General features: G+C 45.1%; 2 protein-coding genes across 3 annotated transcripts in view; one reads left to right on the plus strand and one right to left on the minus strand.

The window, feature by feature from the left end:
- M1AP (meiosis 1 associated protein) overlaps window positions 1-16,135 on the plus strand; it is a 59,893-nt gene extending 43,758 nt beyond the window's left edge. The window contains exons 6-10 of the mRNA XM_011358086.1: window positions 302-443; window positions 13,260-13,466; window positions 14,560-14,700; window positions 15,198-15,209; window positions 15,707-16,135. Of these exons, the coding sequence (XP_011356388.1) occupies window positions 302-443; window positions 13,260-13,466; window positions 14,560-14,700; window positions 15,198-15,209; window positions 15,707-15,880 (676 nt within the window). The 3' untranslated portion in view covers window positions 15,881-16,135. The remainder of the gene's footprint in view (window positions 1-301; window positions 444-13,259; window positions 13,467-14,559; window positions 14,701-15,197; window positions 15,210-15,706) is intronic.
- A 771-nt stretch (window positions 16,136-16,906) lies between these two features.
- DOK1 (docking protein 1) lies at window positions 16,907-19,808 on the minus strand. 2 transcript variants are annotated; one of them, XM_011358087.2, is made up of 5 exons: window positions 19,679-19,808; window positions 19,035-19,334; window positions 18,770-18,863; window positions 18,397-18,581; window positions 16,907-18,147 (listed from the first exon to the last, which is right to left on the minus strand). In XM_011358087.2, exons 1-5 carry the CDS (start codon window positions 19,736-19,738, stop codon window positions 17,338-17,340), a joined length of 1,449 nt encoding a protein of 482 aa, XP_011356389.1. In that variant the 5' UTR covers window positions 19,739-19,808; the 3' UTR covers window positions 16,907-17,337. The 2 variants fall into 2 exon arrangements, with proteins under 2 accessions (XP_011356389.1, XP_023385228.1); XM_023529460.1 differs by lacking the exon at window positions 19,679-19,808 and adding an exon at window positions 19,512-19,617.
- Window positions 19,809-19,896: the final 88 nt, after the last annotated feature.

Raw genomic sequence — 19,896 nt, forward strand, 5'->3', positions numbered from 1 at the left:
GCAGGGGTATTATGGGAGTGTCACTAGGGAAGTCACTTGGAATAGAATGAGCTCAGGAGAAGAAATACCTACTAGAGTCATGAGCCTTCATGATGGCTGCTCCATTCATTGATTAACAGGCTTTGAGACTGTGCTACGTGCCTGATACCTTGCTAGGTACTGGCCAGACTAGATGAATAATTCATAGGCCCTAACCTAAGGGATTTCACAATAGGGTCATAGACTTATCTGAATTTAAGTATATCTAGGTCAAGGTTCTGGATATCACTAAGGAGCTTTCACTGCTGTTGCCTCTTCCCAGGGCTGTAAAATCAACTGGTATCTGTGAGTCAGTCACATATGGACTCCCATTTATCCTGAGACCCACGAGCTGTTGGCAGCTGGACTGGGATGAGCTAGAGACAAATCAACAGCGTTTCCATGCTTTGTGTCACAGCCTGCTGGTGAGTACCCACATCCCCAGGTGAGGAAGAGGAAGAGTGTTAAAATACCAACCACAGAAAAACAGTTAGCTGAATGCTGCCCTGATCCCAAACCTGTTCCAATCCTTCAGAAGACAGGAAAAAAACTGGAAAATCTCTGAAATGTGGATTAAATATGACTTGCTTTTGTTGGTTTCATGTTATAAAGAATAATTCCTGAATTCAGTTATATGACACTAAACTTTAAAATCCCTGAGTTTTTACCTTTAAATGGTAAAGAGAAATGTCCTTAAATAACTGTATTTTTAAACTAATTTTCTTCCTAACACCGTGCTGGCTATTATGGTTCATTTACATAAAGAGCACCTAGTCTTTGCCAGACATTGTTCTAAGCCCTTGATATTTAGTGGAAACATAACAGACATTATCTACATAATGCCTCAAGAAACTTACTCTCTAATGGAAGAGACAGAATTAAACATATATAGTCCTAATTCTGAGAAGTTTATGAAGGAAAAGAAAAGGCTGCTATCAGAGAACTTCTCTGTGAATGTGACATTTAAGCTGAAGCCTGCCGGGTGAATGGGAGTTAGCCAGGTGACTGGTGACAGGAAGAGCGTTCCAAGCACAGGGAAAGGCATGTGCATCAACTCCAAGGCTGGAAAGAGCTCAGAGAAGAATCGAGAATGAAAAGGCCTTTATAACAGAGTGAGAGGAGAGAGAGCCACTAGGTAGGGAGGAGAATTGAGTAGGGGTCAAATTATGCAAAGCTTTGTAGGCCAAAGTAAGGACTTTGGGCTTTAAGGACCAAAAGAAATCATGAGAAATGACATCATCTATCTAAGTTTTTAAAAGATTACCTGGGCCAAAATTTGGAAATGAACCAGCAGAGGCAAGAATGGAAACAAGAAATTGAGGCAGTTGGGCATAACAGTCGTCTTGGCAAGAGATGACGGTGGCTTGCACTCAAATGCTGGAAGTCAAGAAGAGAAAGGTAAACCAATTAAGGAAATGTTTTAGAGACAGTGTCGGAATTGGTGACGGATCGGATGTAGGGAGTGAAGAAGAGAAAAGTATCAAATAACTGCCTGGTTTCTGATTTGGACAAGTATGTGTATGCCATTGCCTGAAATGGAAAAACTAAGAGATCACATACATGAAACGGTAATATAACACTTACAAAGCAAAATAAAACAACCGCAAATATAAGCCAAAGACATGTAGAACTGCTAAGTGGATACAGAATAAAAGTTTGACCTAGCAGAACATGGGTGATCAAGACAGCACAGCAATTCATCTCTTTCACTATCAGAAGCAGGCTTCTTTTTTTTCCTGTTTCAAAGCCCACAGTCCCTTTTAGGTCCACCCACTGAGTTCCTGTTTCCTATTTGAAGAGCACTCTGCTGTCTTTGCACAGCAGAGACAACAGATATTTCTGACTGTTAGAGCCCAAAAGCTTAGTTTACCATTTACTCCACCCAGTTCCTCAGGATCTCAGAGGTGCTACATCACTGAGGAGAAATTTTTCTCAAGTGGCTTTAATACACATTCTTCTAGTTCCTGGTATTTTAAACAGACGTTGGCATTATAATGCACTGCTAGAGGGAGTGTGCATTGTCTGGAAAGTGATCCTTCAACACTTTAATTCCATTGCTGGAAATGTAGCCCAAGAAAACAGTTGGTAAAGGAAGCAAAGATATATAAACCAGCACATACATCTCACTAAGTGCTAGTCACTTAACCAAGTGCTTTGCATACTCTACCTCATTTAATCTTCACAATAACGCTGTGAGAATAGGGATTCTTAATCTCGTTTTTACAGATGGGGAAGAGTGAAGTCTGAGAGATTAAGTGACTTATCGAAGGTCACACAGCTACCAAAGTGGCTGAGTCAGAATTTGAATCTAGTTCTGTGGACTGCAAAGCCAATGCTTTTAACTTCTTGCTAAATTCCCTCCTTTGGATACAGCCAGATAAATACAGACTACGACACTGAGGCTAATTCTCCCTTCCCTGAACACCCCATACTTCTGTCCTTCACTGGATGTAAATTCACTTAAAGTGACTGGGTACTTGTAAGAGCTCCTCTCTCATCTTACATTACTATTCTCTCCACTCTGTTTGTTCTGCCTCATCCCGGTTAAAGACCACTCTCCTTTTCTGGAAAAGAGAAAAGCAAGATAGTGTTTAAATGGCTCTTCCTTCTTGCTTTTCACATGACACCTTCTCCAAGCAGCAAAACGCCTGAAAGGCAGTATGTTACAGAGAGAATTTCTCACAGGCCTCAGTTCATTCATTTAACAACATGTGTGTTTCGAGTGCCTGCTATGTGACAAGACTTACTTAGAATTTTAACCTTCCTGATCCTGTTCGTGCAAATTCTTAGCACTTCTTTAACTCCATCGTTGGTTTTGTATTCTTTCTTACACCTTTTTCACGCGCTCTTTTAAAATCAGATATTGTCAGCTCCCCATGTAACTCTTGCCTTCTGTTCTCATTTGTGATGTTTCCTCTCCAGCTAACTTCTCACTCTAACTTCTGTCTTTCTGTTAATAGTAGCACCGCCGTTGCCTACTCACCCAGGCTTGAAACCTCAGTCACTTTCAGCCTTCTCACCCTTTACGCCCACCTCATCATTAAGTCATATGAGTTAACCTCTCATAACATGGATTATAAATGTCCTTTCCTTCCCATCCCCACTGCTTGTTCACACCAAGACTTCCTCAGTAAACTCCCACCTAGCTTCCCTACCTCCAATCTCTCCCTCTTCTCATCTCGAAGTATTCCTTGACTATCACATGTTTCTCCATGGTGCCAGCACCCAGTGACTTTAGACTTGCCTGTTCTGTCCCCGTAGCATCTACTGGTATTTGCAGGTATCTCTCTCCATCATTATTTATCATTATTCTAGCTCAGGCGCTTTCTACCTCTTACCTTTAATATTGCAATAATCTCTTCACTAGTGGCCCCATGTGGTGTAGTCTCTGCTTATATCATAAATAAAGAAGCACTGTCCAGAGACCAAAAAGTAATTTTAAAATTAATTTATTTGTGCTTTCAAAGAATTTATTTTTTGAATTATTTGCAAAAAGGAAATAATTCATAACTTACAATGACATTTCTCAAATTTTCTTCTTCTACTCCTCAATTATGTCTAACCTGGAGCTACTCCAAGACCCTTTCTCTCTCTCTCTCTCTCTCTCTCTCTCTCTCTCTCTCTCTCTCTCTCTCACACACACACACACACACACACACACACACACACAAACACTATCTGCAGCCCCAGTCCCTGTTCCTCTATCTTCTTTCTCCCTCTCTCAGCCAGATAAACACTCTGCAGATTGACAGTCTCTTTGACATAGTCCCCTCCCTTCTCAGGTCCTGTCTCTCTACCTATTTAAAACTTCCAGGATAGAACTTACAAGGCTTCTCCTTTCATGAGTAGAAGTGAAGTCAGGGAGAAGGAAAACAAGGGAGAAGGTGCATGACAGACACATATGAGTAACTCTCATCCCTGTCATCTGTAGAGACAATAAAATATACTTCCTATGGTTTTTAAGATGATTAAGTAATGTTGAGTATATAAAGAACCTAGCATATGTTTGGCATACAATTTGCATGTAGTGGTTGGTTAGTAATTCTACAATTTCCATTTGTTTCTTTTTTATGATAATTCTCTAGAGAAATTCTCCATATTTTCACTTATTTTCTTGAACTAATACTAATCATAATTATTTTAAGATTCTGATCTGCTAACACCAATACCTGGATCACCTGTGGCTTTGTTTCTATTGTCTCTTTTTCTTGTGGTTTTCAGACATGTGGTCTTTTCTTTTGGTGTACCTGGTAATATTATAATGAAAGTTGCTCATCATGTCTACATAAATTGTAGAGGCTCCAGTTGGTGCTGGCTTCCTCTAGAGAAGATTCATCCTGCCCTACACTAAGCAGACAGAGTAGTGGCAGATCATCTCACTCCACTCAGGAGCTGTGCTGAGTCAAGACTGAGCTGCAGTGCTGCTAAGGCTCCATCTACCCCTAATATGCTCCTGACCCTCCGGGATTTTCCACTGCCAACCTGGTGTATTGTTTGTGTCCCCTCCCCTGAAAAATCCCAACTCTAATTCCTCTACCCCAAGTCTACTACAGTGTTCTCCTTCTAGAGGCTTTCTCTTTTGGGTGTCTTTGCCCTAGTATCTGGCAAATGTGCTAAGCAAGAAATTGGTTTGAGCACCCACCCCAACCCTGCCAAGTCTCCACCAAAAGACTTGCTGGTTTCTCTGTTCCCTTGCAGATGCCTCAGCAGGTGCAAATTCTAGATTCTCAGCCCCCATCCCGACTCTCTCCGACTCAGAATCAACATATGCCCTCATGGTAAAAGCAGTTGCAGTAATTCCTTCATCTCTCTGGCGTCTTCCCTCTCCAGAGACTTAGCTGCCTTTCATTTTCATTGTGACAGCACCTCTTCACTATCTTCAGATAAATAGATTCTGTATATCGTCCAGCTTTTCTAGTTCTTCCAGGCAAGAGAACCAGTCTGTCACTGGCCACTCCAGCCTACTCAGATGCAGAAGTAGATGCTTATTAAATGTTCACTTATCTCTCCTTTGCATTCCTTATCTGGCTAGGCAACTCATAATACATTTTCAGGTTTACCCTCAGCCTAAAAGGAGTGGAGGAAGAGACAGTGTTGAATGAATTGAACTCTGCTTATACCATGGTTGGTGGATCCACCATGTTCTCATTATCAGGTGCCTGGGTTTCCTTACAGGTATAAGCAGAGTTCAATTCATTCAACACTGTCTCTTCCTCCACTCCTTTTAGAGCAATTCTTCTGAACAAAGTCCATACTGCCATAATTAAATTCTAGTCATTACTGCCAGCTCACCAGGTCTCATCAACTATAAATGTTGTGTAACTTCAAATTACGTTTTACAAATACCCTAAAATTTAGTCAACTACAGTCTTAAGTGTTATTTCATTCCCTGATTTTTTTACTTGAAAATTGAATGTTGTATTTTTCTGTCCTACTTATAGATTATTTTGTTTTATTGGAGTATTTTACTTCCTTTTCCTCAGAATACCCTTTCATCAGATAGGCAAGGGTCTCGAAAACCTCATGTCCCAGCCCTTCTTGAAGATATGTGCCATCCATCCATTCCCACAAATTTTACTCCAGACTACAAGAGAGCCATGTGTTTTGACTTCATTCGTCAGAGCTTTTATAGATTATAGCTAAGAATTATTAAATTATCTTTAATCTAACAAAATTTAATGTTACCTAATAATTGTTAATTTTTTTAAATTTAACACTTCATGGTGCTGAATATGTGCCTGAAACAGTTCCAAACACTTCACAAACATTAATTTATATTATCTCCATAACCATCCTATGAGGTAGGAATCATTATTCCTATTTTGCAGTTGTGAAATTGAGGCCCAGAGATGTTAAGTACTTTCCTAAGATTACACAGCTAGTAAATGGTAGAGCCAGGACTGAACCCAGAAATGTTGACTCCAGGACCCAAACTCTTAACCACTCTATAGCCATGTGAAATTCATTATCATATCGATTGCAGAAGTGCTCTGAAACACATTCACTACTCAATAAGGATCCACAAGATAGTGTCTCCCACGCTTTACATTAGGAAAAGCTGTGGGGCTCCCTTCTGACTAAAGTGAGTGGTTTGCATTTTTATGAGCTTATTTAATCTTGGCTCTATTACTGTCCTACCATTATTTTTCCTTTGCCCAATCCTCTTGTTTAATTTATCTTTTTGTACTGTTGCATTTTTCAAAACTGGCATAACTGTTTTCTGGAATGTGGTAGGGAATAAATAAATATATATAAATAAAATTAATTTTTTCCAAGTATTTATGAGACGAATTGATTCATCACCAGGAAAAGATCGTTTCAATTACCAAAACCTGCTATGTAGTCCCAGTTATGTAGCTAGTGACTCACTTTCCACATCCTCATTTCTCTTACAAAGTCATGTCTGTGTGAACTAGAAAAAGAAATGAAAATACCACCTAGGCCTTTCAGTTTCCTACTTACAGTGTCAGTCTCTGGAGACACATTCCAGAGCTTTACTGGCCATGTCTGCCCTAATTGGCTACAGAAGTGACAGGATTCAAACCAGGACGTGTCCAGCAGGAGGCTAAGTACACAGGCAACGACCTGGTTGGGCTGTAAATGGGTGGGGAAATGGAAAGTCCTTGGTTATGTTAGGCAAAGAGTCAAGAGCAGGAATCCAAGCCGAGAGTGAGGTGATGGCAGGTCAGGAGCCATTTTTAAAAAACAAAAATGGTCAGAATGAGGTTAGAGTTTAGAGCCTGCAGGAAAACAGGTGCTAGGATAGCAGGCTAGCATGGGATCGGTAGGCTTCTCGTGACCCAGCCTTGCCTATTTCTCTTGCTTCATCTTTCACCATGCTCCTTCCATTGTCCACTCTGGCCACACTAATAAATTAGTAAATGATCCCCAAATATGGCAAATGATTTCACACCTCCACCTTTTTTCATCTGCTCCCTTCCCCTTGCCTCTGTCCACCTGACAAATATCTACTCATTTTTTTCCCAGATTTTGCTTAAATACCTTCACTATGAAGTTTTTCCTACAACCCCCATTCTAGCTACAGCCTGCCCCAACTCATCCTTTTTGCCCCTTCCCCACCCATATACCTGTTGCCACATCTATCTTGACCTTCGCAGCACTCGGAATCAGTATAAATTGCACCTTAGCTCTCTAATTTGAGAAATATCGCATTACTGTATTTTCTTAAGTCAAATTTAGAAAATATTAGTCCCCAAGGGCCAGGATGTTGACACACTCATATCTCTATGAGTGCCTCTCGCCTCCCTCAGAATCTCAGGAGGCTAACAATTCAGAGTGTGGGAAATGGCCCTTTGGTCCTCAATACACCTTCAATACATTGTTGACTACAAGCGGCAAAAGCAGACATATTTGTCTTGTTCCTGATCTTCAGGGCAAAGCATCCAGTCTTTTACCACTACCTGTGATATTAGCTGTGGGTTTTTGTAGAAGCCTTTGTTCTAATCCTAGTTTTGTTAAATGTTATCATCATGAAAGGGTTTTATATTTTATCAAATGCTTTTTCTGAATTTATTGAGATGATTATGTAGTTTTTGGCCTTTATTCTATTAACATGGTATATTATGTTGTTTGATTTTTGGATATTAAACCAACCTTGCATTCATAGGATAAATCCCACTTGGTTGTGGAGTATAATCTTTTTCTATGTTGCTGAATTTAGTTGGCTACTATGTTGAGTATTTTTGCATCTCTATTCATAAGGGTTATTGGTCTGTAATTTTCTTTTCTTGTGATATCTTTATCTGGTTTTAGTATCAGAGTAATACTGGCCTCATAGAATGATTTAGGAAGTGTTACTTCATTTTCTATTTTTTTGGAAGAATTTGTGAAGGTTTAATGTTATTTCTTAAAAGATTTGGCAGAATTCCCAGTGAAGTCATCTGGGTTTTGGCTTTTCTTTGTGAAAAATTTCCTAATTACTAATTATTTTCTTTACTTGTATTAGGTTGTACAAAAAAAGTTAATATAGCAGGCCTGAGACTCCAGTTAGTTATCCTTAGAAAGTCCTACTTGTAAGATTGACCCTTGGCTGGCATCTGGGAAGTTGGATTTGGGGAGTATTCCCACCATTTCTTAAATAATAAGAGTGGCACACTCTGCCTAAACTGTGCAAAAATATATGGTTTATGCTGAACACCTGCTTTTCTTCTAGGAGTCTAGAATTTTGGTATGCGCTAGGTACAGGCTGCCTATGTGACCAGCCCCCAATAAAAACGTTGAGCACTGAATCTCTAACGACTTCTCCTGGTGAACAGCATTTTACACATATTGTCACAATTTAGTGCTGGAAGAATTAGGCACATCCTGTGCGACTCCATTGGTAGAAGACTCTTGGAAGCTTGCACCTGGCTTCCTCTGGACTTTGCCCATGAGCCTTTTCTCTTTGCTGATTTGGCTTCGTATCCTTTTGCTGTAATAAATCCAAGAGTATTATTATATGCTCTGTCCTGTGAGTTCTCTTAGTGAACTGCTGAATCTGGGAGTGGTCTTGGGGACCCATGACACCGATTTATTCATATTTTCTATTTCTTCTTGAGTCAGTCTCAGCACTTTGTGTCTTTCTAGGAATATGTCCATTTCATCTAGGTTATCTCACTTTTTGGCATATAATTGTTTATAATATTCCTTTAAAATCCTTTTAATTTCTGTAAGGTCAGTAGTGATACCTCCTCATTTATTATTTATTTTAGTAACTTGGATATTTTCTCTTTTTTCCTTGATCAGTCTAGTTAAATGTTTGTCAATTTTGTTGATCTTTTCAAAGAACGGACTTTTGTTTACATTGATTTTCTCTATTACTTTTCTATTCTCTATTTCATTTCTTTCTACTCTAGAATTTTTTTATTTCCTTCTTCATGCTTGCTTTAAGTTTAGTTTGGTCTCCTTTTTCTAGGTTCTTACAGTGGAAGTTTCATTTATTGATTTGAAATCTTTTTATTTTAATCGAAGAGTTTTCAGCTATAAATTTCCCTCTATGCAGTGCTTTAGCTGTATTTTATAAGTTTTAGTATGTTTTGTTTTAATTTTCACTCATCTCAAATTATTTTCTAATTTCCCTGGTGATTGCTTTTTTGAACTATCGATTATTTAGGAATATATTATTTAATTTTCACATATTCATGAATTTCCCAAATTTCTTTTTGTTATTGATTTCTAATTTCATTCCACTGTGATCAAAGAAGATACTTTAGATGATTTTAATCTTTTTAATTTTATTGTACCTTGATTTATGGCCTGTCATATGGTCTATCCTGGAGAATGTTCCATGTTTATTTGAGCAGACTGTATAATCCGCTGTTTAGGAGTTTTAAATGTCTTTTACCATCTTCCCCTGGTCTCCTTTATGGAAGCCAGTGTGAGAGTAGCAGAGCAATGGACATTGCAGCTTCATTTTCTGCTTTTCTGCTTCTCTTGGTCCTGCCTTCTGGAGTGAGAGAATAAGCAAATAATGCCAAATTAACCTAATTTCCTCCTGATGCCTTTTCAGATTTAAAAAACAAACAAACAAACAAACAAAACCCAGGTATGCATAGTTTTTCTATAACTAACTGTGATTTCTCTTCCTGGATGTATTAGGACAATGAAATATGTCTCTTCCCACAAGCAAAGCAATATGAGTGCTCTGCCCCTCTCTGCACTTCAATGGCTGCCTCAGAAACACTCTCGCTCAGGAGTTGGTCAGTGTTTCTTTAATCATTGAATTTGGTCCCAGACCATCATACTGAGGGTAGACCAAGGGTGCTCTGGTTTGGTGAGATTAGAGCTTTTACCTGCTATAATAAATTCCTACCTGCCCTTTTGGGAAGGCCTATGTCAATACCATTAAAACTGTCCTTTCTACTCCTCTTTCCTCAGATACCCAGAAGTGAGTGACCACATCCTCTTTCTTCTCTTTGGTATTTATAAAGGATCCATTTGGCTGCAACTAACAGATAACCAATCCAACTCTAACTTGACTAATGAAGAAGTTGTTTTTTTCATGTAACAAGAAGTGCAGGGACAGACAATTATAAGCTGGTGCAGTTGATCAATGATACCATCAAAGACCCAGGCTCTTTCCATTTTTCCACTGCAGCAACCATAGCTGGTGTATTTCTTCCTTATGCCTGTTGTCTCATGGTCACAAGATGGCTGTTGCAACTTAAGACTTAGTCCTGTCCAATAGGGAAAGAAGGGGTAGGGTGCAGAGATAAAAAGCTTGCCAGCATATTACAAATCTTTTCCGGAAACTCCACTCAGCAATTTCTGTTTATGTTTCATTATTTAAATCTAGGTCACAAATCACCCCTAGACCAATCGCTGAAAATCTGAAAAACAGGCAAAGAGAAAGGAGAAGAGAAGGGGGTTGGGGAGCTGTGGCCAGTCAACCAACAGTGGCTGCCACACCTTCCTCATAACCTTAGTAATTAGAAGTTAGGGCGGGTCAGAGAGGGTGACTTTAGTCAGGCTGAGCTTGGAGTATGGCATGCCATTCAACTCTGTTCCTATACACACCTGTTCCAAACAGAAGCAGTCTTCATCTCCAAAAAAAATCTAAGTTCCCTGGCACCTTCTATAGCAAAGTCCCTAACCACAACATAAATAGACAGCTTTTCACCTGCCTTCTGGTAAATTCAGCATCTAACTCATGCTCTTTTCTTTAGAATTAGGAAAAGCATATTCTAAGTACTCAGCAGTCATCTACAGTCATTAAGCATTGTTCAATTTGAGGACCCCAAAGTCCAGTCTTCTGGGACACCCCATAAGACAGCACCATGCCACTACTTTTTCTTAGCCTCAGATACCTGCTACAGTAGTTAATCATTTCCATCACAGCTACAACTGCCTGTGCCAACAGATAAACCCATGACTTGGGTAACATTTCAAGCTTGAGTCCTGGACTTCGAGTCCCCAAAGAGGTGAGAAATTCAGAGTCTAAAATAGGGGCCTTAAAGTTCAACTTCCCTATCTCTCACTTTCTCAGAATACTCCTGAAATTGCAGATAAATTAATATCTTTATCAAACTCTAATAAGGATGCATTTCTCTCTCTTCCTCCCAGAACCTTCTGCCAACCATCCTGTAAAGAAGCCAAAAGTTTTAAAGCATTCTGTAAAATCTTTTCAACTCAATCTTTTCCCAGTCTTCTGCTAGTCCTCACATCAGGAGTTACTTTGGAGAGCCCTCATTCATTTCTGTACCCCAGTTCTCTAACACAATCTTAGCTATTGTCTCAAAATCAATAGACTCAAGTTCTAGAGGTCATAATTTTCTGTGTACAACTTTCAAAATTTCTTAATAACTCCACCATGTAGCAGATGTGAGTTTGTTCCATAACACTGAAGCACAAAAAAATGTCATATTGCCATAGTTTTCGCCTCCACTGACTTGCCACAGTGGCAAGATACTCCATTCTCCAAGGAGTCTTAGAAGGGTGATGAACCACCCCAGTTTGCCCAGGACTAAGGAGTTTTCTGGAACACGGAACTTTCAGTGCTAAAAATGAGCAAACCAGAACAATTGGTCATCCTAAGTTCGAGATAAACATTAGTTTACAAGCCTCCTTAGGCAGTGCACATGTCTAATGAATTTCTATATACCTACACCCAGTGCTCAAGACATAATAGACACTCAATAGGTTCTTAATAAATAAACAAATTCACAAACAAATGCGTGAACCAGAATAAAAAATAGATTAAAATAATAATAATAATCCAAAGTCTGAGCCACATCAGAAATTACTTGAAACAACTGAAATGGAGTGCCCTGCAAGTTCCTTCCTATCCCTTTGAGGCTTAAAGGGACCATGTCCTCAGAGCAGGGGCAAATTTTCCCCACACACACATACACAAGAGTTTCTATATCATCTATTTCCAATTTGATGGATATGAGAACCATCAGATAGACTTTCCATCACATTTGGGTCTGTTGTTCAGGAAGACAACACAGATATAAGGGAAATGTTGACAAGTGTGAACTTATGAAGGTACCTACCACCTGCCCAGCCTTCCAGACCTCCCAGAGTTCTGTGCTGCATAGACTGATAACACTGCTTTAAAGTGTCCAGAACGTTCCCCCACCCCCTCCACCTCAGCACATCCCCTTGGGGTATAACTCTAATGCTGCAGCAGGTTTTTCTGCTACATTGTGTCACTTTCCACTTGTCTTCCACAAGACACTGATATTCCTCTATTCCCTTAAATATCTTTTTTTTCTCCTTTTTGCCTTTCCTATTCTATTACTTCTTCCAACTTTTTATAAGTTAGAGTGGGTAGAGCTAGTGTGCTGTCTTTCATCTTACGTAGCAGGGAGACTGTTATGTCTGTATCAACTGTAATTAATGATCACCTCAAGCAAGAGGACAAATTTACAGATAATTGTAACAGTTCTGACTCCATATTTCCTGGAGTTTTGTAGTTTTCCTTGAAATTGCCTCATTTCTATGCCTAGTTTCAAAGAATATACCTAGAAAATCTGCCTATATGTCTACTTATCTCTTCTCCTTACCACGTCAGTGGAGGTCAAAATCAATAGACTCAAGTTCTAGAGGTCTGATCTCCATGGCACATAGCAAAGTGTCACCATTCTATTCTATAGTACTCTTCACTCACAGAGTCACCATGTCCAGAATTCTGACCCTTCTTTTTGTCCTATGACTGGCTAAGTTGATCTCAAAAGCCTATTCCCCCACCCCACCTTGTCGTACCAAAGTTTTCATCTCCCTGCTCTTCGCTCTTCTTCTACTTGCACAGGTGGCTTTGACCACCTTTGCGTAAACCCTCTCTGGGCATTCCAGGGGTTCCCCAATCAGCCCTCTCTACCCCAGTCCTACAACACAACCAGACTTTATCAATCTCAAAATAAGGCCTGAATTTTCACAACACCCCACACAAGTCTTTTTTTCAAAACTCTGTTTTTAAGAATTATAATTCTCAAAACTCTATATTTACCATTGAGTGATTCATTAGTCCCCTCTGGTGTGAATAGCTACTTCAGGTTATAGGGCATCTCTTAACTTATCTCTGTCAACCTTTCTGTGCATGTCCCCAAACAGGGAGAAAGAGCAGTCCCTAGGGCACTGGTGATTCAGGTAGGAAGTCCCTCCCTTTCAGGGCAAGGGGGAAATGGCTCAGCCCTCTCTGACATCCCCCAGAGGAACTCGGGAAACCTTGGTTGGGATTGATCTTAAGAACGTGCTGAAGACTGAAGATGAACCAGTGTTTATGCATGTCCTTGTTTCAGAAAAGAGAATGGCTGCTGTTGGCCAAAGGAGAGGCCCCGAGCCAAGGACACAGCCTGAGAGAGCCCGCCAGCACCTTCTATGTGATTGTGCCATCGCGCTCCCCAACTCTGCTAGTGAAGGCAGTGGCCACACGAGAACTGATGCTGCCCAACTCCTTCCCTCTACTGCCTGAGGACCTGCCTGATGACAGCCTGAAGACTGTGGAGGCAAGTGGAGCCCAGATCTCCTGGGACAGATAGAGGGAAGAGGAGGGAAGGGAGTCAGAGAAAGGGATGAGGGAGAGGAATGAGCCAGTGAGGGGAAGGACAGAGAGCCAAGGGAGAAGTGGTCCCAAGGGTGTGGTGAGGTCAGAGAAAAAACAGGGTAGGAACTGAGGTGGGGCAGGAGGAAGTTAGCAGTGATGGCATGTTCCCACAGATCTTTCTCTGCATTATGCATGTGCATGTGTGTGTACCGGTGTGTGTGCATCTACTTCTGTCTGTTGAGGGAAAGAGGAAAAAGTAGACAATGTAGGGGCCCAGAATAGGCAGAGCTTCAAAATAAGACTGCAGTGCAAAGGTGGGAACAGCTCTGAAGGCCATTTTCTCCTCCTCCTCTTTCGTGGATCTGGATTTCTGGATTTCCTCTGCAGCCTCCCCAGGCTGAGGGCAGGAGTGGGGCTCTGGGCAGGGAGAAGTGAAACCACATTGCTGCTGGATCGCTGGCTTACGTGCAGAGAGGACAGAGCCTGGGATTGTGCTCTCCACTTGGCGGCCAAGGGGATGAAGAGAGAGGTGGGCACAAGTGGCTGTGCTCCGCGTCTCACTTCAGGGCCAATGGTTCCTGGCACAGGATATTGTGGCCGGAAAACCCGACTGCTCAGGAATGCTGTGCTCGCGTGTCCTCTGGTTACACTCACCTCACAGGCAGGCTGAGAACTCAGTGTACTCGCCTCATAGACTGTGAACAGCCCCAGGATGAGGACACACTCTCCCTCACAGCCATGCACACTGGATCCCTTGTAACCCTCACAGCACCCAGACCCCATGACATACTTCTCTGGTCCAGAGTATTCAGTGTCCCTAAACACTCAGTATTGCTCCTGCTTTGTACCTGTGCCTGACACTTACCTCACAAGCACTCAGACCTGGGGGCGGCGCGGGCAGAACACCCAGTGGGACACTGGTCTATTTCACAGCCTTCAGAGATGCCCTGAGTCTTCACACCTCCTTCAGCCTCTCACACTCAAAGGGCTCTGCCTGACATCTTGTGTTCTGTGAACTCAAGCTCCCCAGGTAAGGCTCCTCCTCTCTTCCTCAGAGCGTGTTGGATGGCCTAGAGCTGGAGCCCATCTACAACCCCTTGCAGATTTGGAGTCACCTGTACTCACACCTGAGCAGCACCTTTGCCAAGCCTCAGGGCCGACTCCACCCAACCTGGGAGAATCGGGCCCTGAGAAAGGTATGGCTTCTCTCCTTATTCCCCTCCCTCCCCTTTATGCCCAGAATCCAAGAGACCCCCTCCTCCTCTGTTCCCAATTCCCCTCAATCCCAGGGAGTAGCCCTCTTCCCTGGATCTCCCCTGGTCGAAGGGAGAACCAAGCCAACAAGGAAGAAAGAAAAAGAGCAGCCCTTTATCCAAGACAAAGGAAATTACCAGCCATTCCCAGTGTGTGTGTTGGGGGGCGGGGTCGGGGGGAGACTGGGAATGAGCACTGACGTATGATAACATTCAGGTATCTTAACTGTAGTGTTTGTGATAACTCATTAGTCGTTTCACAGACCATTGTGCCACTAAGCAAACTGGCTGCACTGGAACTACAACCAAAGAAAAGGCTGAAGGGAAGGTGGGAAAGAAATGCCCCAAAGAAGAGAAATTAGCATTTACTGAGCACCAGTTATTTGCCAGGTTATGTGACAAGGGTTTTCACTCATATTTTTCTCATTTAATCCTCACAGCACCCCAGCAAGGTAAGTGTTACATTAATTTTACAGAGGAGCAAAGGGTGGCAGGGCGGCGGGGTGCTGATCAGGTTAGTAGCTTGGAGACAGGGCTCTAGTGACAAGGGCTAAAGAGAAGAGTAATTGAAATTAGAGAGTTATTTTTATGAAATCCATATTTTCTAATATTTGGGCTTCCTTTTGCCCTTTTTTCTAGTTTCTCAGTAACAGAGCCTTTAGGGAAAAAAAAATCCTGCTTTGCCTTAGCTGAAGTTACTAGAGAAAGTTGTTTCCAGACTACAGTCAATCTAGAGGTGGGAGCAGAGCCCACAGGTCAGCTGGTGGGCAAGATCACAGAGGAGGGACACTCAGCCAGTGGAGGTGAGAGGCCAGGGGACTCCACTGCCCTGAGCCTTGAAACTGTCACTCCAGGGATGAGACAAGTGAAGGAGTTAAGACAGGAGACCCAGCAGGGAATAGGATAAGATCAAGAACTCTGGTCAGAAACGGCTCTGCTTTCTTTTCAGGCTGGGCAGTTGCAGATGAATCGAGTCCGAGCCACGGTGGCCCCCTTGCCTATAACCCCAGCACCCAGCAGGGCCCCCAAGATGCGAGCCACCAGCAAAGCCTCCTCAGAAGCCTTCTTCCAGCCTTCCAGAGAGGAAGAGGAAGAAGTGGAGGAGTTTCCTTCAGAGCCTTAAGTCATCAGAGCCTGGGTCTGGCTGCCCTGCCCAGCCGCATCCATGCCAAGGCTCATACGATGGCATTCTGCAGTCAAACTTGCCTTCCATCCACCTGAGCCCCTGTGAGCTCCGGTGACCGAGAAAGAGCCTTTCCCTCCTCCGTCCTCGGCCTGGGAAGCTCCACACCCCAGCCTCTCCCTTCTCTAAGCAAGTTTTCTTTGGGGTCATTTGATACTTTTAACGCAGATGAATATTAAACACCGGGTAAGCCAACACCGTTGTTAGGAGCATTTTATCCTTGTAGCTCTGCGTAAGCAAGTGGATGAGGTCAGGTCACCTTCAGGAAACTGGAGCTCGGGAGACAAGGATGAGGTTTTCAGAGCTCATGATAAACAAATAAGATTGAAATCCAAGCCTGATTCCAAAGCCAGTGCCCCTCCCACTATACCCACCATGCTAGTTCTCTTCCAGCTCCAAACAGAAAAGTGGTTGGTGCTCAGTACCTACATGCAAAAGAGAGGGGGATACATGGGGGGAGGGGAGGTCACTGCATATGGCTCAGAACAGAATAGAGGGTGGCGTGAAAAAGACTTATTCCCTTTCTATTACCCTCTCCTCATGCCTGCCTCTCTACTTTCCTATCGGCCCTTACGATCCACAGAATAACTACCATTTAGAAAATGCTTAGTCTATGCTGCAAATTGCACGAAGTACTTAAGAAATTTAACTCCTTTCATGCAAACAACCCTGTGAGGTAGAGCATGTTATTAAGTTTTCCCAGTTTACAAAAGGGCAGCAAAGGAAACTGAAGGTTGCAGATGTTATACAACTCTCCCAGGGTCACACAGATAGGGTCAAGCCCAGAGGGGCCAAATGGACTACCCAGGCTCTGAAATGCCACTCTGCTCGGCTCTCCTCAGTGGGACCCCTTCCTCCTTCCGTAGCTCCCAACACATTCCTGATTCTCCTCCTGATCCCCTCCACACCCACCTAGCACACCCTGCCTCTATATCCCCTCTGTGACTATGCACACACACAGACCTCTTAAACCCAAACTGACTTTAATGAGAATAAAACTTTAAAAAATAAATCTCTGGCAAATAACAACACAGGGGAAAGAATCCAGGCACAGTCCAGCATTTCTCTACAGCCGCCATGCAGGCCCCTCCAAGTGTACCTACTCCAACGAAGCACCCTTTCCATAGACCTGGTACAGCAGCTGTTCCTTTTGGAGGGATGACTTAGGGATGCTGGCCTCCCCAAGGCCCATCCCTGAGTCCTGCCATCTGTCCCACCTTCAGGACTTTTGGGTATTGATCATCCTTCCCTTGACTCCCCTGATCCATCTGGTTCCCTAGCTTCGTACCGGCCCCTCCAGCCCTCTGGTTCCCACTGGTTCTAACGGGTTTCCTTGATCCCCAGTGCCACCTCCCCCCACGGTCCTCTTATCAGCAACCCCAGCCTTGCCCTACTTCTCATGTGGAGCCCTCTGACTTGACCCCAGTCCTGTCAGTCTCTTCTTTAGAGAGCCCACAGTCCCAGCTCCCTGAGGTCCTGCTCTTTTGGACCTGGCTATACAGGGCAGTGTCTGAGCTGTGGCCTTTGCTGCCACCGCCAGTTACAGCACCAGGTTCAGGGAAAGCCAGGCCCTGGGGCTTGGGAGCTGGGAGAGGCTTTGTGCTCCGAGGGGGTGGCACTGCATAGTCATCAGTGGCAGGGTTGTAGGGGAGTTCATAGCCCTCCTCCTTCACCCGAGCCTGGCACCACCATGCATCCTTGGGCTCCTGAGGCAGATCATAAAGGCCCCGGAGAGCGGCTGGGGCAAGACCCTCAGGTTCATCATAGATGGGGTCCTCTTTGGTGTCCGTTAGCTTGGCCTTCAGTAACTGCTGCTGCACATGCTCATACGTGTCCCAGTAGAGAGATTTCTTTAACTGTACCCCTTCCCCTGCCTGAGCAGAGGTGCTGTCCAGGGGGTCTGAATATAGAGAATCCTGGGAAGGACCTGGAAGAATGCGCAGGGAGTCTAAGGGTTCAGCATACAGGGCTGGAGGGCTGCCAGGGAGCTCCTGGGCGGCAGGTAGGGAAGCCAGCTTCCCCTCTGACACTTCTTCCCGAGAATCAGCTCTGAGAACATCCTGCCCCTGACCAGCCTTGCCCTGGGCCTTCTGCAGATGGATTGCAGTCTCGACTGCCTGAAAGATGTCATTTCCCTGTGCCGTCTGGAAGGTGAAAGTTCCGGGGCCGGAGGGGCAGCGGCGGCCTGCCTCAAAAGAGAACATGACCTAAGAAAGTGTGAAGAGAAACACATTACTGGGAGCCATCCGGGAAGATAAGTCAGAAGGTTGAACTAGTTGGGGGTTCTACAAAGAAAAGACTAGCTGGGGAAGGAGGTGGACTCCTGGGCTAGGCAGATGGGTTATCCTGAGGGCAGAGCTTCCCACCTTCCTGCCCTGCCCCACCAGGTCCAAAGCCTATGACCCAGGAAGGCAGCCCTTCCTGGCAGCTCCCCCCCACACACTGCAATTCCACACCTTGTCCCTGCCATAGCGACGCAACAGAGGATAGGGCCAGGAAAGGAGTGGTTCCAGTATCTGATTCTGAGCTCCCATAGTCAGGAGAGTCAACCTCTCAGCCTCCACCCTCAGCACATAGGAGCCGTGTAGGCCACAGCGCTCAGCAGCTTCAGTCCTCTGCACGGTTACCCAGAACTGGGATCCTGGAAGGAATACACAATTAGACTGGCACGTGACCAGCGGTGGGGGTGGGGGTTGTCCCAGCCCTCACCTGGAAGACAGGTGAGGAACTTCCTATTTCCCCATAGGTCCCTGGATCCTCTAATCAGCCCCTTTCCGGGGCACCCTTCCTTTCCACCCCTCATCCCTGCCCAGCTTCTCAAGCGGCTACCTTCCCAGGTGGGGCTATACAGCGAGTTCTCCAGCATCTCCAGGGCAGAAAGCTTGGGTGGGTTCCCTGCAGGCGCCAGAGCCCAGTTGCCTTTCTGGGGTAAAGAGAAAGAGAGTATTGAAGACTCAAATCATTCTCTCAACGCGGTTCGCGGGGTCTAAGCCAGCCCAGCTCCTCTGTGGCCGTAACTACCCTCACCCTGCAACGCCTCTGGGGTCCAGTGCGGTTCGCCCCAGCCCCTGGCGGGAAGCCCCGGCCCTCTCACCGGAAAGGCGTTTAGGCACAGCGTTTGCACCCAGGCGGCGCTGGACGGCCCGTCGGCCGCCAGCAGGTGGGAGCGCTGTGCAGTGTCCAGGCGGAAGGCCGCGGCGCCAGGCTCAGGCGGGCTCTCCACCGCCACGGGCGCCACGCTCACACACTCGGCCAAACGGATCACCTTGCAGTCCAGGCGGCGCGAGCCCCCTCGGCCCCCTCCAGAGCTCGACCCCTTGTGGTCAAAGAACTCGAGGCGCGCTACGCCGTGGGGGCTGGCGGGGTAGAGCACGGCCCAGGTCTTCCTCCACCTCTGCGGAGAGAAAGCGAGAGACGCTGGGAAAGCAGCGGCGAGCGTCGGCCGCCCGGCCCCGACGGTGAAGGAGGGACCAGGAGAAGCCTCCTTCGGGTGTGAGGCTTTCCGAATGGCACGAAGTTTCCCCAGAAGGATGCCTGCCGCTCAGTCTCCCCAGGACCAGAGAGGGCGTACCCCAAGACCAGCAGACGCTTCCCCGCAGCGTGCAAAGCGACTTCGCCGGAACGCCACAGGGCTCTCGGCTCCCGGCGCCGCGCTTCCACCCTGCCCTCCCCCTCCCTCCTGGGTCCTATCGCCCACCGCTAGCTTTGATGAGGTTCGGCACCCCTACCCTCGACTACCTTGGTACCGAAACGCTGACTCTGCAGAAAGAGCGGCCCTTCCATCACGGCCCCGTCCATGGCCCCTGGCCGTTCCTTCCGCGCTTCCTGGCCCTACGGGCTGGGGGCGGGCCGGGGCGGGCCGGGGCGGGGCGGGCCCGGGCGAGGCCTGGCCCACCCCGGGCGTTCCCGCCCCTCCCCCGGACCCCGCCGAATGCAATGGGGGAGGAAGGAGAGAC

This window comes from Pteropus vampyrus, unplaced genomic scaffold (genome assembly GCF_000151845.1).
Source record: "Pteropus vampyrus isolate Shadow unplaced genomic scaffold, Pvam_2.0 Scaffold37, whole genome shotgun sequence".
Taxonomy (NCBI): domain Eukaryota; kingdom Metazoa; phylum Chordata; class Mammalia; order Chiroptera; family Pteropodidae; genus Pteropus; species Pteropus vampyrus.